General features: G+C 50.7%; 2 protein-coding genes across 5 annotated transcripts in view; one reads left to right on the plus strand and one right to left on the minus strand.

The window, feature by feature from the left end:
* WNT2B (Wnt family member 2B) overlaps positions 1-7,658 on the plus strand; it is a 45,059-nt gene extending 37,401 nt beyond the window's left edge. Inside the window, exon 5 of the mRNA XM_030561728.1 lies at positions 6,258-7,658. Coding sequence (XP_030417588.1) covers positions 6,258-6,487 — 230 coding nt within the window. The 3' untranslated portion in view covers positions 6,488-7,658. The remainder of the gene's footprint in view (positions 1-6,257) is intronic.
* ST7L (suppression of tumorigenicity 7 like) overlaps positions 1-13,639 on the minus strand; it is a 61,744-nt gene that overhangs the window by 1,737 nt on the left and 46,368 nt on the right. The gene's annotated exons all lie outside the window — the stretch shown is intronic.

The following is a 13,639-nucleotide window of genomic DNA, read 5'->3' on the forward strand; positions in this document are numbered from 1 at the left end:
GAGCCTAGCCGTAGCTGCCGCTGTGTTGCAATCAAGCCAGCAGAGGGCGCGTACGCCAGCGGCAAATTGGATGAACTGACAGGGCAGAAATAGCTCACAACCAGTTTGTTGCTGCCTTTGGCACCAGGCAACCCCATGGAGCAGCACGGTGGTTTCAGTAAATACCATGCACCCTCCTCCTTATGCAAAGACATGCTCCAAACAATCAACCAATAAACCAACCACAAACTTTGTCACCCCTTGTGTAACCTCCAGAGCCAGTCGGGGCCACTTCAGACATGCCTGTACAGTTAAACTCACAAAGATGAACAAAAGAATCATCAAGCCAGGCCCAGGGCATACTCAGACCTGACTTACACACACACACACACACACACACTTCTGACAGGTTAATAGTAAAAATTTGTCAGTAGGGAAAAAACTTAATATTTCTTAAACAATTTTTTTCACCATTTGGAGGGGTTTTGAGCAGTTGGTCTGAATTTTTAATTTGTGAAAAAAATTCTAAAGAACAGCAAAATAATTCAAAACCGTTTCACAACTACTCGTTTTCCAACTAGTTCTAATAAGCACTAACAACATAGCAAATTAAAACCAAATAGCCACATGGTTTATTAATCACACAACTGGAATTCCATTGCAATTGCAGACAGGCACTGCAGGGCCCTGTGGCTGGACTCAGCTGGTACATCTACACTCAGCTGGGAACAAGACTCCCAGCCCGGATGACAGACATGCACAAGCACTCGAGCTAGCTTGCTAAAAATAGCAGTGTGGATGTTATGGCCCAGGCTGGTGCTCAGGCTCTCCAGCTCGCCCTCATCCCTAGGTGTCAGAGTCCCAGCTCCAGGCTGAGCTGCGGCTGTCTACACAGCTGTCTTTATAGTGCTAATACAAGTCTGTGGAGTTGCGGCAGGAGGCTCCTGCCACAGGCTCCAAAAGCTGTGCAGACAATCTGCCAAGCTGGGCTGCAAGGCTCACCCCCAGCTACAGCGTAGACATGCCCTGACATCATGGCCAGGCCGTGAACTGTGAAGTCAGTCAGAAAATAGACTCAAATGAGTCGAATTTTCAGTCTTGCTTTTCGGGGTGGGGGGGGTGTTAAAATGTGTCCCAAAAACTGAGTACTAAACCCACACATGGCACTAGTGTAACACCAACAGACCCTGGTCGTCATTGGGTCGGATTGAACCTAGGACCTCAGTGCATGAATCTGTATTGCGTGAGCAAAAAGCCTATTGGCTGTTGGCTAAGGCTGTACAGCAGACCCATTTTCTCTCTTTCTAAGTGGTCTTGGTGCCACTGGCTGGGATAGAGCACCCCACCCAGACAGTGTGTGGGTTACACTATCACCTTCCATCACAGACTCACAAAGCACTTTGCACTATACAAACATCAACCTGCATAGCAGGAAGTGACAAGAGCTAGTCAGGAAAGAATTCCCTCTTCTCCCCCAAAGGGAGAGGGTTTTGATAAGAAAATGAAAACCCCAAATCTAACACATTTTCAGTTTAACACCCAAAAGTCTGGGTTTTTTCCCCCCAATGAAAACATGAACATTTGTCAAAAATAAAAGTTTGAAATGAAAAACTAACCATTCTTTTTGACAAAATTTCAACCCCCTCTAGTAAGTATTACCCTGTGTACTGAAGTGGGAATCAAAGCAGAGAAGTGAAGTAACTTCATCCAGAACTTGCCCAAGGTCTCACAGTGAATCAGAGGACAGAACTGGAAACCCAGGAGTCCTGTCTCAGTTCTTCACTCTTCCCACTTGACCATGCTGCCACTAGAATCATAGACTTTAAGGTCAGAAGGGACCATCATGATCATCTAGTCTGACCTCCTGCACATTGCAGGCCACAGAACCTCTCCCACTCCTGAAATAACCTCTGGCTGAGTTACTGAAGTCCTCAAATCATGGTTTAAAGATTTCAAGTTACAGAGAATTCACCATTTACACTAGTTTAAATCTGCAAGTTTAAACTAGTCCTAGCTAAACTCTGTCTCCATTTCAGATGCTGGGAGTCAGCCTGTCTGATTGACCCTTACACTTGTGTTAATCCAGAGTAACCCCATTCATTTCCACCAGGGCAAAGCTGAGCAGAGTCTTCCAAAGTGATCTTCAGTCACTCAGAGTCCTCTTACCTACCTGAACCATTGCTCTCCGCAATGAACAAACCTTTACATGGGGTTTTCAGACCAGCAGCAAGACACAGTCCTTTTTTTTTTTTCTTCTTTTTTCTTTTTTGCGCGACCAGAGAAGCCTGGACTTCCAGGCTGTGTGGGGTAAGAGCAGCCATGCCAGTTCACTGGCAGCTGCACCAGCTTTGCAAAGGCCGTTAGCCCTGCAGAGGGCCTCACAACTGGAGTGAGACATTTCCACTTCTAACTAGGGGTTGACCAGGGCCACTTAACTGGACACTCAAGCCAGCTGTCTCCTGCCCAGCTGTCTGCCAGCCCAGCTGTCTGCCAATACCTTGGTACAGGTCCCAGGTCCAGTAGCTTCCTGCTATCTATAAACCTTTGCTCCTAGTACTTGGCCTCTCCAACCGTCATACAGGATAATTAAATCACAAGGGAAGGGAATTTGACACATGCTAGTGGGGAGAGCTCTCTGCATACCTGCCTCAAGGGAGTGCTGGCTGCGTGCTCCATCCAACTCAGAGTAACTCACCCCAGGGGAGACGGGGCCAGGCACAGGGAGAGAGCAATCCCAGGGAATGCAGAGCCAAACAGTGAAGACGAGAAGGGGCGGGAGGGATATCCGTGGCCTGTACCTGGCCTAGAGAACAGATTAGTGCATGGACAGAGGGTGGGGTGGGATGGGGTGGGGAAGGAAGATCAGCAAAGCTGAGGGGATGTTTAATAGGAGAGTTTCAGCCATTTTAGGAGGTTGCTTCCAAATCTCCACCTTTCACACACTAGGAGCTGCCGTGAGGGTCTGGCTTCCCAGCCCATCTGGCTGATGGGTCAGTGCACCCGGAAGGCTCTGGGCTAGGAGAGGCAACTTGGAAATCACCCTGGGCATGCAGCGCTTTCCAAAGGAGCAGCAGAAAGCATGAGCCCAGGGCCAGCCTTGGTTGTGCATACAGCGCGCACAGGTAGAAGTGTGAGGACGGTCCCCAGGACAGCAGGAGGGGCTAAGGTAGCAGTGACAGAAATTATTCAAGAACTGGGGAATAGCGCTGAGGAGAAAGTCACATCCATCCCCCCTGAAGGGGCCCAGCCAGAGTGTCCCCTCCGTGGGGCGACACCATGCCCAGCCTGCTGTCTCAGGAGCGGCAGCCTGGAAAGCGTGTGCCGGTCCCGGCTCAGGGCCAGGGGAGCCTGTGCACATGGGCTCTTCATCAGATTCCACCCTCTGTAGCAGGGCCGCCTCTAGCAATATCGCCGCCCCAAGCATGACGGGACGCCGCGAGTGGCGCTCTGCCGCTTGCCGGTCCTGTGGCTCCGGTGGACCTCCCGCAGGCGTTTCTGCGGATGGTCAGCTGGTCCCGCAGCTCCAGTGGACCTGCCGCAGGCTTTTCTGTGGAGGGTCTGATGGTCCCGCGGCTCCGGTGGAGCTGCCACAGCCGTGCCTGCAGGAGGTCCACCGGAGCCGCAGGACCAGCGGACCGTCCACAGCCACGCCTGCGGGAGGTCCACCGGAGCCGCAGGACCAGCGGACCGTCCACAGCCACACCTGCGGGAGGTCCACCGGAGCCGCAGGACCAGCGGACCGTCCACAGCCACGCCTGCGGCAGCTCCACCAGAGCCACCTGCTACCCTTCCAGCAACCGGCAGAGTGCCCCCTGCGGCGTGCCACCCCAAGCACGCGCTTGGTGTGCTGTGGCCTGGAGCCGACCCTGCTCTGTAGCCTCTTCCTCCCTAGGAAGCCAAAGAGCATTAAACACATGAACCCCTGCAGCACCCAGGGGCCTGGTCCTTTACTGCTGTACTGGTGGGGAGGCGGCGGCAGAACGAGTGCTGTGGCAGAGCTGAGAGCCCAGGAGTCCTCTAAACCCTGGACCTGCTATTTTATATGCCTTTGCCTGCAGACTCTTTCTGCTCCTCCCTCACACCAGCGGGCAAGGCACACAGGCAGGAGGATTCCAGCAGAACAGACAAGCCTTTGCTGGATACCAGAAATCACCGAGCACGAGTTAGAGCCGCTCTACTACCACCACCCTCCCGGCGTTGCCTGCTTTCCTGGCCTGGCATGAGCAGTTCAGTGTCTCCAAAGCCAGCCAGCTGAGTCTGGCCTGTCGTGCTGTGAAGCTGAGCAGCAGCACAGACCCTGATGCTAGGATGGGCACAGCCTGCAGCTCCAGAGAGGATTCAGCAGTGCCCAATGTTTAGACACCTGGCGAGAATTCGCTGCTGAAACCAGGAGCACAGGGCTGGTGTAGATACACACTTCCATCAGGTTCGTTAAACTGACACGTGCTCCTGCCAGGGCAGACGTGGCTTCAACCATTCTGGCTTGAGCTGGCTTAGGCGAAGGCAAGATCAGCCATTTCTAAACCAGTTCATGTGTCAGAGAGAGGTGAAAGGGGGCCAGTTTGTGTCCAGACAACACCTGAATTGGATCCAAGGGAGAGGCCAGAAGAAGAAAGAGTTTACTCAGTGCATTGCCCCCGATTACCCAGAAACCAAAGGCCTGTCTGAATAAGACGTGCTCAGTAAGGCTGAAGGTCCCTGTCCCTCAGCAGCTCGGTCTCTCGGCTATGGCTAGACGGCTCAGAGGGACTGCTAGAGACCAAACTGGGGCCTCTTTCCCCTCAGAGACCTGACCTCAGCCAGGGCAGGTCTGAACTCGTCTGACACTAGAACATGTGACCTCAGGGCCCAGACCCCCGCCACATCCTTCACCAGAAACCCGCAGGAGAGGAAAGGCTCTCCATGGACATGGGCACTTGCACACAACAGTGCCCCCAAAATGAGAATGTGTTGGGGTTTGTGCTAGGAAAACCAGAGCCCAAGAATTCCAGGAACTGTACAGACATAGGGAAGAGCATGCAGGTGCGGTCTGGGGCCTAAGCGACCCCTCAGCTCTCCCTGTGTTGTTTCAAGCATGCATTACTGGGTATTTCCCTGCTGCTGTTTAGGGGGCTTAGCTGATACCATTTATGTCCATGCATGAAGAGGCCCTCATCTATGGGAGCCAATTCCCCATTTCCCTGAGCCTGGTGCAGTCATTTAGGCCAGTGGAGTGAGTGCGGCATGCTACCGTGCCAACGTGGCAGTGGTTCTCACCCCTGTTGCACTGGTCTAATCAGCCTGAGGTGCAGGACCACAGGGAATTGGGCCCCAATGATTCCTGAGCACTAGCCAGTAGATGCCATGCTTGTGCTTTTATTTATGGGGCTGTCACGGGATCAGGGACTTCAAGGCAGGTCACTTTGTATGACCAGGCTCCACCATGTGGGCCAGCTCTCAGAGCAGCTCGGGGCAAAGCGTCTCTATTTCTGCACCCATCTGCCCTGTGAGTTCTGAGCCACAGGACACAAATGAAATAATGGTTAAAAAATGTGGCCTGGTTGAAAATTCATACAGAAAATTGTGCTCTGCATTTCATAGAAAGACCCAGGGCTGTTGTGTAAGGATTCACGTCCTCTCTGGGCGAGGGAGCTGAATGCTAAGGCTGAAAGACAATTGATCCATAGATCTATATTACTGCTGTTGTCCCACAAGGCACAGTACAATCCCTGCACCCAAGAACCTACCATGTAAAGACAGTAAATTAGGAGTTCATGCACTGCTAAAACAGCATGTGTTTAAACTCGGTCTCTCCAACATGTATTGCAGTAGGGCCTAGTGGCCCCCCAATCCTGACCCAGTCCCATAATGTGAAGTGCTGTACAGAGAACAAAACAGGCAGGCCCTGACCCAAAGATCTTACAGTCTAGATAGCCAGTAGTTGGTTGCAGAAAGTCCCTGATAGCAATGGCTGGGACATCCCTCCAAAAACTGTATCAGGGCAACTAGATAAAAAGAACTAGATAAGTTCATGGAGGACAGGTCCATCAATGGCTATTAGCCAGGATGGGCAGGGATGGTGTCTCTGGACTCTGTTTGCCACAAGCTGGGAATGGGTGACGGGATGGATCACTTGGTGATTCCCTGTTCTGTTCACTCCCTCTGGGGCACCTGGCATTGGCCACTGTTGGAAGACAGGACACTGGACTAGATGGACCTTGGGTCTGACCCAGTGTGGCCGTTCTCGTTCACAGCGAGATTGAGCGGGACAGCGTAATGAACCCTTGTTCCTTCCACAGGTTCCCTGGGGACGGCGGGTCGTGTGTGCAATAAGCTGTCCCGCGGGACCGACGGCTGTGAGGTCATGTGCTGTGGCCGGGGCTATGACACCACCCGTGTCACGCGTATCACCAAGTGTGAGTGCAAGTTCCATTGGTGCTGCGCCGTGCGCTGCAAGGAGTGCGAGGACATTGTTGACGTGCACACGTGTAAAGCACCGAAGCGAGCTGAGTGGTTAGACGAAACCTGAGGAGACAGGAAGCAGAGAGGGAAAAAGAAACTCACGCACGACCCGTGCCCCATGGGCCATGGCATTCCGGGAGCTGTAGTTCAGCTGCATGGCTTTTATTTAACTAATTCTGCAAAGCACTAACAACAGGACTACATTTCCCAGGAGATACCGTGGACCCTTCCAACTGCTCAGCAAATCTATCCCCTTCCCTAGAAGGAGTCTGCAATCATTGCTTAAACTGTGAAGCTTCCTCTGCCCATTGTCGTCTTGCAAAAGGTCAGTGCAGCTGCTTACGAACTTGAGACCGATCACTGGAATGTGAGTGACTGATCCCTGCGTGTCCCTAAAGAATTTTGTTGCTATAAATTAAATTTCACCAGGAAAACAAAAAAAAACCCAAAACAACCGTCACCAACCTAGAGCAAACGATGAAATCCTTGCAGAAAGCTCTCTCTCTTTGCTTTGTTTTTAGCGAGGCCCAAGGAAGGATGTTGCAAAGCCCTAAGGAAGCTTGATGGTCTCAGACCCAGAACGTTAATGCATGGCTGCACTATAGACAGGAGCTGACAAGAGCAACTCTTGTAAGTGGACTTTTCTTCACTCCTCAATGAAGATGACAGGCGGAGTTGCAAATTGTCACCCAAAATCTGATTAACTACTAAAGGAAAAAAAAATCCATAGAGAGAGAGAAGGAGAGCGAAGAGTCGGTGAAGAGACCGGTAGGTTTTAAAGTAAACTAATATAACAGTGGCTCTTTGTAAAACTCATTTGTATGTTGTGTATACTGCTTTATTATTTTAAGATAAAATTCATTATAAACCTATATCAGAAACCAACGCTCTTTGCTTTGTGCTTACTACATGTGTGACTGGGAGCGAGAGCTTCTCTTCACAGTCTCCGATACAGAAGCCGACCTGCTTCCCCACTCTGCTTGAAGTCGGTAGACTGGCAGATGGTGCAGTCTTCCAGTGAGATTTCCACCACAACCCCCTGAAATGATCATTCTTGGCTTTCCATGAAGATCGTCAGCATGCCAGACATGTCCCACCAGAACAGAACAGAACAATAGTTCAGGTGGAGCCTCCTGTCTCTACCGCTGGCTGCCTCATAGGCAGGCAGTTCTCTGTGTAAGCCACCTGACTGCACACTGCCAGACCAAGCGCTAGGTTAGTCTCCAGATTTTCCCTGAGTTGCTAAAACTTTATTATTGACCGAAATTGAAGTTGATAGAAAAAAATACTTGTTATCACTCCACAGCCACCACCCCTTGCCCCCCACCACCGCAAGCCCTAAATAAGGCCTGGTCTACACGTAGAAATTGCACCAACTATCTACATTTCTGAATGAGGATAGTTCGATCGGCGCAGCCTTGGAGTGCAGACTCTTCGTTTGGTGTAAGGGAGCTTTACACTGATTTGTTAGGAAAGTCTTAAAACAGGTCAGAGTGGCTAACAAGCAGGCTGTAACTAAACTGGTTCAGAAACCGACTTAGCTAACCCAATGCAATTTTTGCGTCTAGACTGGTCCATCATTTGTGGTGTCCAGCCTTCAGGAGTATGCACTCTTGCCTGGACAGTATTGTGCCTTAGGAGTTAACTGTAATTGAGTGTGTCCGATCAGTGGCGGATTAACAAATTTGCTGCTCCTAGGCCCTCAAAAAATTGCCCCCCCCCAGCTCACCACTCCCCCGCGGCAAGCTTGGGAGGGAGGAGGGGAGTTGCGGCATGCTTGGGGGATGGCAGCGGTGGAGCGAAGGTGAGCTGGTGCAGGGAGCAGTTCCCGGCTCTCCCCCCCCCCGGGTTACTCCCCGCGTCTGCGGGCCCCAGCTCACCTCTGCTCCACCTCCTCTGAGCGTGCCACCACTCGCTTCTCCCTCCCTCCCTCCCAGCACTTTTGCACGGCAAGCCTGGGAGGGAAGTGGAAGGAGGGAAGCTCAGCGCGCCGAGGGGAGAAAGCGGGCCAGGGATTTGGGGAAGGGACAGAGTTGGGGAGGGGTCGCGAGCAAATTTGCCGCCCTAGACCCTGGCCTTGTTGGCCTAGGCGATAATACGCTGCTGTGTCCGATGCACATTCCCCTCTCGCCTGGTGGGTTTACAGTAGTGTATTTACTGGGGTACATATATAGTTAGTTTTTGTGTCATTTTGTACAAGTGCTTTAACGGCAATATATGAAATGCCATGATACTGAATCAAATTGTAAACTCCGCTCTCCAAGTTTGCTTCCCTATTTGCCCAGGGCGAGTCATGCTTGTTTGATGGCTGAGTTAAGTGTCACTGGGTTTTCCATGATCAATCATCCTGCTGAAGGGCAGGTGAGTAAATGGCGTGCCTGAACCTGTACATTTTCATGCAAGTTTGCAACCTAAAGCAACTGGCATGATATCCCACCTCCCTGGAAACATGGCTCACTGGGTTCCATGGCAATGGACAATTCAACATTTACATTTTTTTCAGTTGAGAAAAAACATTGTGGGGGTCCTGCTTTCTGTACCTCTTTGTATTTCCAGCACGCCTAAGAGAGCTGGGAAAACTCTCTGATTAGCCTCCTCTAGCACTAGGCAGTTAGAGATGCAGCCAGCAGAAGGGGGGCAGGGAGTGATTAAAGCAAAGGGATTTTTGGATTGTTATTTTTACACCATGCCTGTGCCGCTTCACTGTTCAGAATGAAGCTCCTGCTCTGGACTGTGATTTTACCACTCTTTGCCTGGGGAGCTACTAGGCTGAAGTAGTGGAGGAACCAGCTTACCTAGACGCGTCCCAGGAATCAAAACCGTTTGCTGGTGAGCCGAGCTGTGAATCTCTTCCTCTGCGTGGCAGGTTGGTGTGGGCTGCCCAGCTGTGGAAGGGGCTCCGCATCTGCCCCTTGCTGAATCCTTTTCATATAGACAAGGTAATGAGCTGAAACTTTAACTAGTCTTGCATGAAATGCAGTGGCAAAGGACTCGCCCCTCGGCCAGCCTAGAGGCCCAGAGCAGGGCCAGTGCAGCACTGGATGGGTTTGTGTGTGGACACGGACTAGAGGGGACGTTTCATCAGCACTATGAGATGGTACATCCAGGCTGTGTCTGCAGCACATTACCAGCCCCTGCTGAACTCCTGTGATGGATGAAATTGCTTTCACCGTGTGCGCCAGGTTTCCACTGCCCAAAAGGCTGGTGCCTCCAGGCACTGATGTGTCCTTTAGACAGAAAGGACAAAGTCTTCTCTCACCCTTGCTTTATCAAGTCCAGATTTTAAACCTGCCCCTCCCAAAAGCCAGGCAGAGGTGCCTGAACACCTTCGCTTTGCGATCTTCACTCACGCATTTCATCCCAGTTAACAACAAGCCATTTCAGAAGCAGTTCTCTACCTGACAGGTGCACAGCAGCAGCAGATTCAGGGACACACAACAATGTACACACTATGCACTGGAACAGAGGCATTCACTTCTGCAGAGCCATTGTCCCGGGATCTCCTTTTTACTGAACTCTGGGCCTCGCAGCCAGCAGAGAGGGAGCAGAGGCGGTTTCTCTTTTGAAGGGTGCTCATATTCGGTGTTAGAGGACTCATCAGCAACTCCCAGCCTCTCTCAGCTGATGCAAGGCTTTGGTTCAAGGTCAAGTTTGTTCATCTCAGAGGTTTTGGTGCCTCCCCTTGGGCTCTCCAAATCCCTCTGGGTTTCCAACATTATGCAATTTTCACAGCCATTTGTTTCCTCTCCAAAGGGTGTCGGTGGAATTCCTGCAGGTGAAGGGTTTGTATTCCACCCAGGGCATTTCAAACCTACTGTAGCAGATGTGTTCACCAGTGCAAGGCCCAATCTACCAGGAAGAGCACCCCTCGTTTATCTTCATTACAGCCCCGCCTGCCATCAATTTAAGACAAACTAAAAGAGAATCTTTGCAAGAAATCTGCCTCCCCTCCCCCTGGGTAATGCACACTGAATGGGCCAGAAAGGACCCCAGTACCCTCAGAGCTGAAGAAACGTTTTTCTCCCTGCAGACCTTTAGGAGTGCTCCTCTGGCAGAAATACGATGTGGCAGGTTTACAGGCCCACCTGAGGAATGATAGGACATGTGCTGCACCTTCACCATCAACTGCCATTAAAGCCTTGGGATATTTCTTCTCCCTGAACATGGGTGTTCAATATTTTAAAGCAATGGAGAAAAAAGTCTTGAGCAACATCCAACAATGCTGTCAGCCTGCTTCAGCCACTGGGGTTTACTGGCTTTCCCTTCCTAGCTGCAAACCACACCAACTGTACAAGGTTAACCTTGGAAAAGCGTCATTTCACGGTGTGACAGCAGCTGAAGGGGCAAGTCTCTCAAGCGCTGGTAATTGTGGCCTTCCCCACCCCTGCATGATGGGGCATTAGAATGACACAGGGCAGTGGTTTAAGGACGCCTGTTAGCAATCATTAAAGAAGCAGCTAGAGGCCCCAAGTGAGATCAAGGCCCCATTGTGCTGAAGGCTGCACACAGATTCATATCTAGTGTGAGACAGTCTCTGCCCCAAAGAATGTATAATCCTAAATAAACCACGCAGACCAAGGATGAGAAAAAGGAAATATTCTCCACACTTCACAGATGGGGAACTGAGGCATACAGCAACTAAGTGACTTGCCCAGGATCACACAGAGGTGTCTGTGGCAGAGTTAGAAACTGAAGCCAGATCTCCTGAGTCCCACTCCAGTGCATCACAAGACCACCCTCCATTTCTGTGTAGTTTTTTAGGCATGCCGTAGAAGAGGAAGGAAAAACCACAAAAGTCCAAATAAATCCAAATGAAACAATCCACCACTACCAATGTGTGCTTCTCCTAGGGGCATTACTGGAGATAGATGAAGGGGAATGAGCTGCCAGAGGCAAAATAATCATTATTTCTATAGGACATTACAGACAAAAGTCTCAATTCTGGCTCCAGTAAGCTTACAATGCATGTTAGACATGAGATGGGGGAGGTGGATTTTTATGCAAAATTAGGGAGTGACTTGTGTGCACAAGGGGCAGATAGGGGATGTGTCACTTCTCTGTCAGTGCTTACATCTGTTTAAACAGGGCAGGAGAGTGATCTCTGAGGGACTGGGAAAAGTCAGTCTGAGCTTAAACGCACTCCCAGTAAGGCAATAACAAGTCCCAGATAATTTCAGATGAGCTGTGCTGGTTCTGTGGGAGGTGCTCACCGGGGGCGAGAGAAACTGAGCAGGCAGGTATGTGAACCAGTTCTGGAATACATCTAGGAGATCACGGAGGTTGGGTGTTTGTGACTTGCACATAAGGCAGAAAATATTAGTTATCTTCTCCCTACAAAGGGGATCCTTAGCATGTGACAGACATTCGTCAACACGTACAGCACGGTGCAGGATTATCCCCGTCTTGCAGACAGCAAAACCAAAGCAGATGAGTTAAGGGCCAGATCTTCAGAAATGCCAGGCAGCACAACCCCAGCTGAAGCCGGTGAGAGCGGCAGGTGCTCAACACCTTTGAAAACTGGGCCTTGCGTGGCTTGCTCAAGGCCTCAGAGGGTGTCCAAGCAGGACTGCATGCACATCTCACACCTAGCAATATAGAGATGTGTTATTTTTTTCCAACCATGCATGGGATAAGGCACAGGGCAGGCAGTGATGCCTGACACTTCTCTGGGTTTGAGTGGGTTGCCGGCATTAACAGAGCTTGTATCAACAACGCTGAAACATGTCCAAAGTAGCACAGACAAGGACAGTGGCCCAGTGGAGTTAGCAGAGGGCTCACTGCTGGCTCTGCAACCAACTTGCTGTGCAGCCTTGGAGAACTCCCTTTGCCTCTCCACACGTCTGTGACCTCACTGCGAGACTGATAATGTTTGCCCATTGTTCTATCAGCAAATAATTAGTAATTAAATATCTAGCAATTAGAAATAAGTTGGTTACATGGAACTACCTTCTCATGCTTAATGTGGAGACTTTCCATTTGCAGGTCTAATGAAATTGAGACCTCCCTTGTGCTCCGATACAAACAGGACCAACAAACTCCCCCTCCATTCACCACAAGCCTCCTTAGAAAGCAGATGTTTTCTATCTGTAAGAGCTCTCTAAGGCTGGAGTCTTGTCAGGGGATACTCAATTCCACTCACTAACTTCTCTTAAGTGATCTGTGCTAAGTGTATGGAAAGCCCTCCATGGACGATCATGTGCTAATCATCCTGAAATTCACCAAGGCCTGTCTGAACCAAAAGACAAGAAGCAGAATTAATTGCTTTATGGGTTTCTGAATGGATGGCTGTGAAGCTGAGATCTTGGACAGGACGCATAGTGGGGCTGGGTAAGAGGTAGGATGCAGTGCATAATTCGTGCTGGGGCTTGCCAAGACTGAGTCCTGACACCTCTGGGCCTGGCAAGTCCCAGCCCCAGCACCGCTGGGCTTGCTGCATCAGTTATGACTGTAAAAAAAGTGCTTGAGCCTGGGCATCACTTTCATTACAAATGAAGCGCTGGTTGGATATATCCTACCCTTCCAAATGGACATAAATTGAGTACAGGATTTTCCTCCTCAGAAGCTGTGCATGAGCAAGAGCCGGCACTGTGCCCTGACTACACAATGACCTGCTTTTCGGGGATCGCATGGTGCTAGTTACAAGACATGGTTAAAGCCAGAAACAGGCACTTAAGGAGAGCCAGGGGTCTGCTCCAATGTGCCCCAGCCCTGAAAGTGCCTCCTTGCTTCCATCAACAACTTGTACACTTAGCCAACAGCCCATGCTATGCACGTCTCCTGTGTGTGTGCATGGACACAAGGAGCTCTGCTGACATACACATGCCAGCAGCCACTAGCTGTTACCTTGAGAGGGGGTACGCACATGTGCTAGCCAAGCCGCCATGCTCCCCCACAGTGCCAAGCCCCAGGTTCAGATTTCTTGGGACATTAGTTGCATAACCTGTCGTGACCCACGTGGGAGGACTGTTTTGTTACAGCCTCCAAGTCCATTATTACTGAACATGAGACACGGGAGGCTGCCCCAGAGAGCAACGGAGGAGGGGGAAGGGCTGGATTATGGCCCTGGAATCTCAGCTGATGACTCAGGACAAGAGAACGCACTAGTCACAGAGTCCGTGGTATGACTGATGATAGCCTACAGCGGGATTAGAGGGAAAATCTAGACAGCAGGGTGTTTCTGAGCCCAAGCTGTGGTTGCATAATTCAGAGGCTATCAAGA

This window comes from Gopherus evgoodei, chromosome 4 (assembly GCF_007399415.2).
Source record: "Gopherus evgoodei ecotype Sinaloan lineage chromosome 4, rGopEvg1_v1.p, whole genome shotgun sequence".
In the NCBI taxonomy this organism is placed as follows: Eukaryota; Metazoa; Chordata; order Testudines; family Testudinidae; genus Gopherus; species Gopherus evgoodei.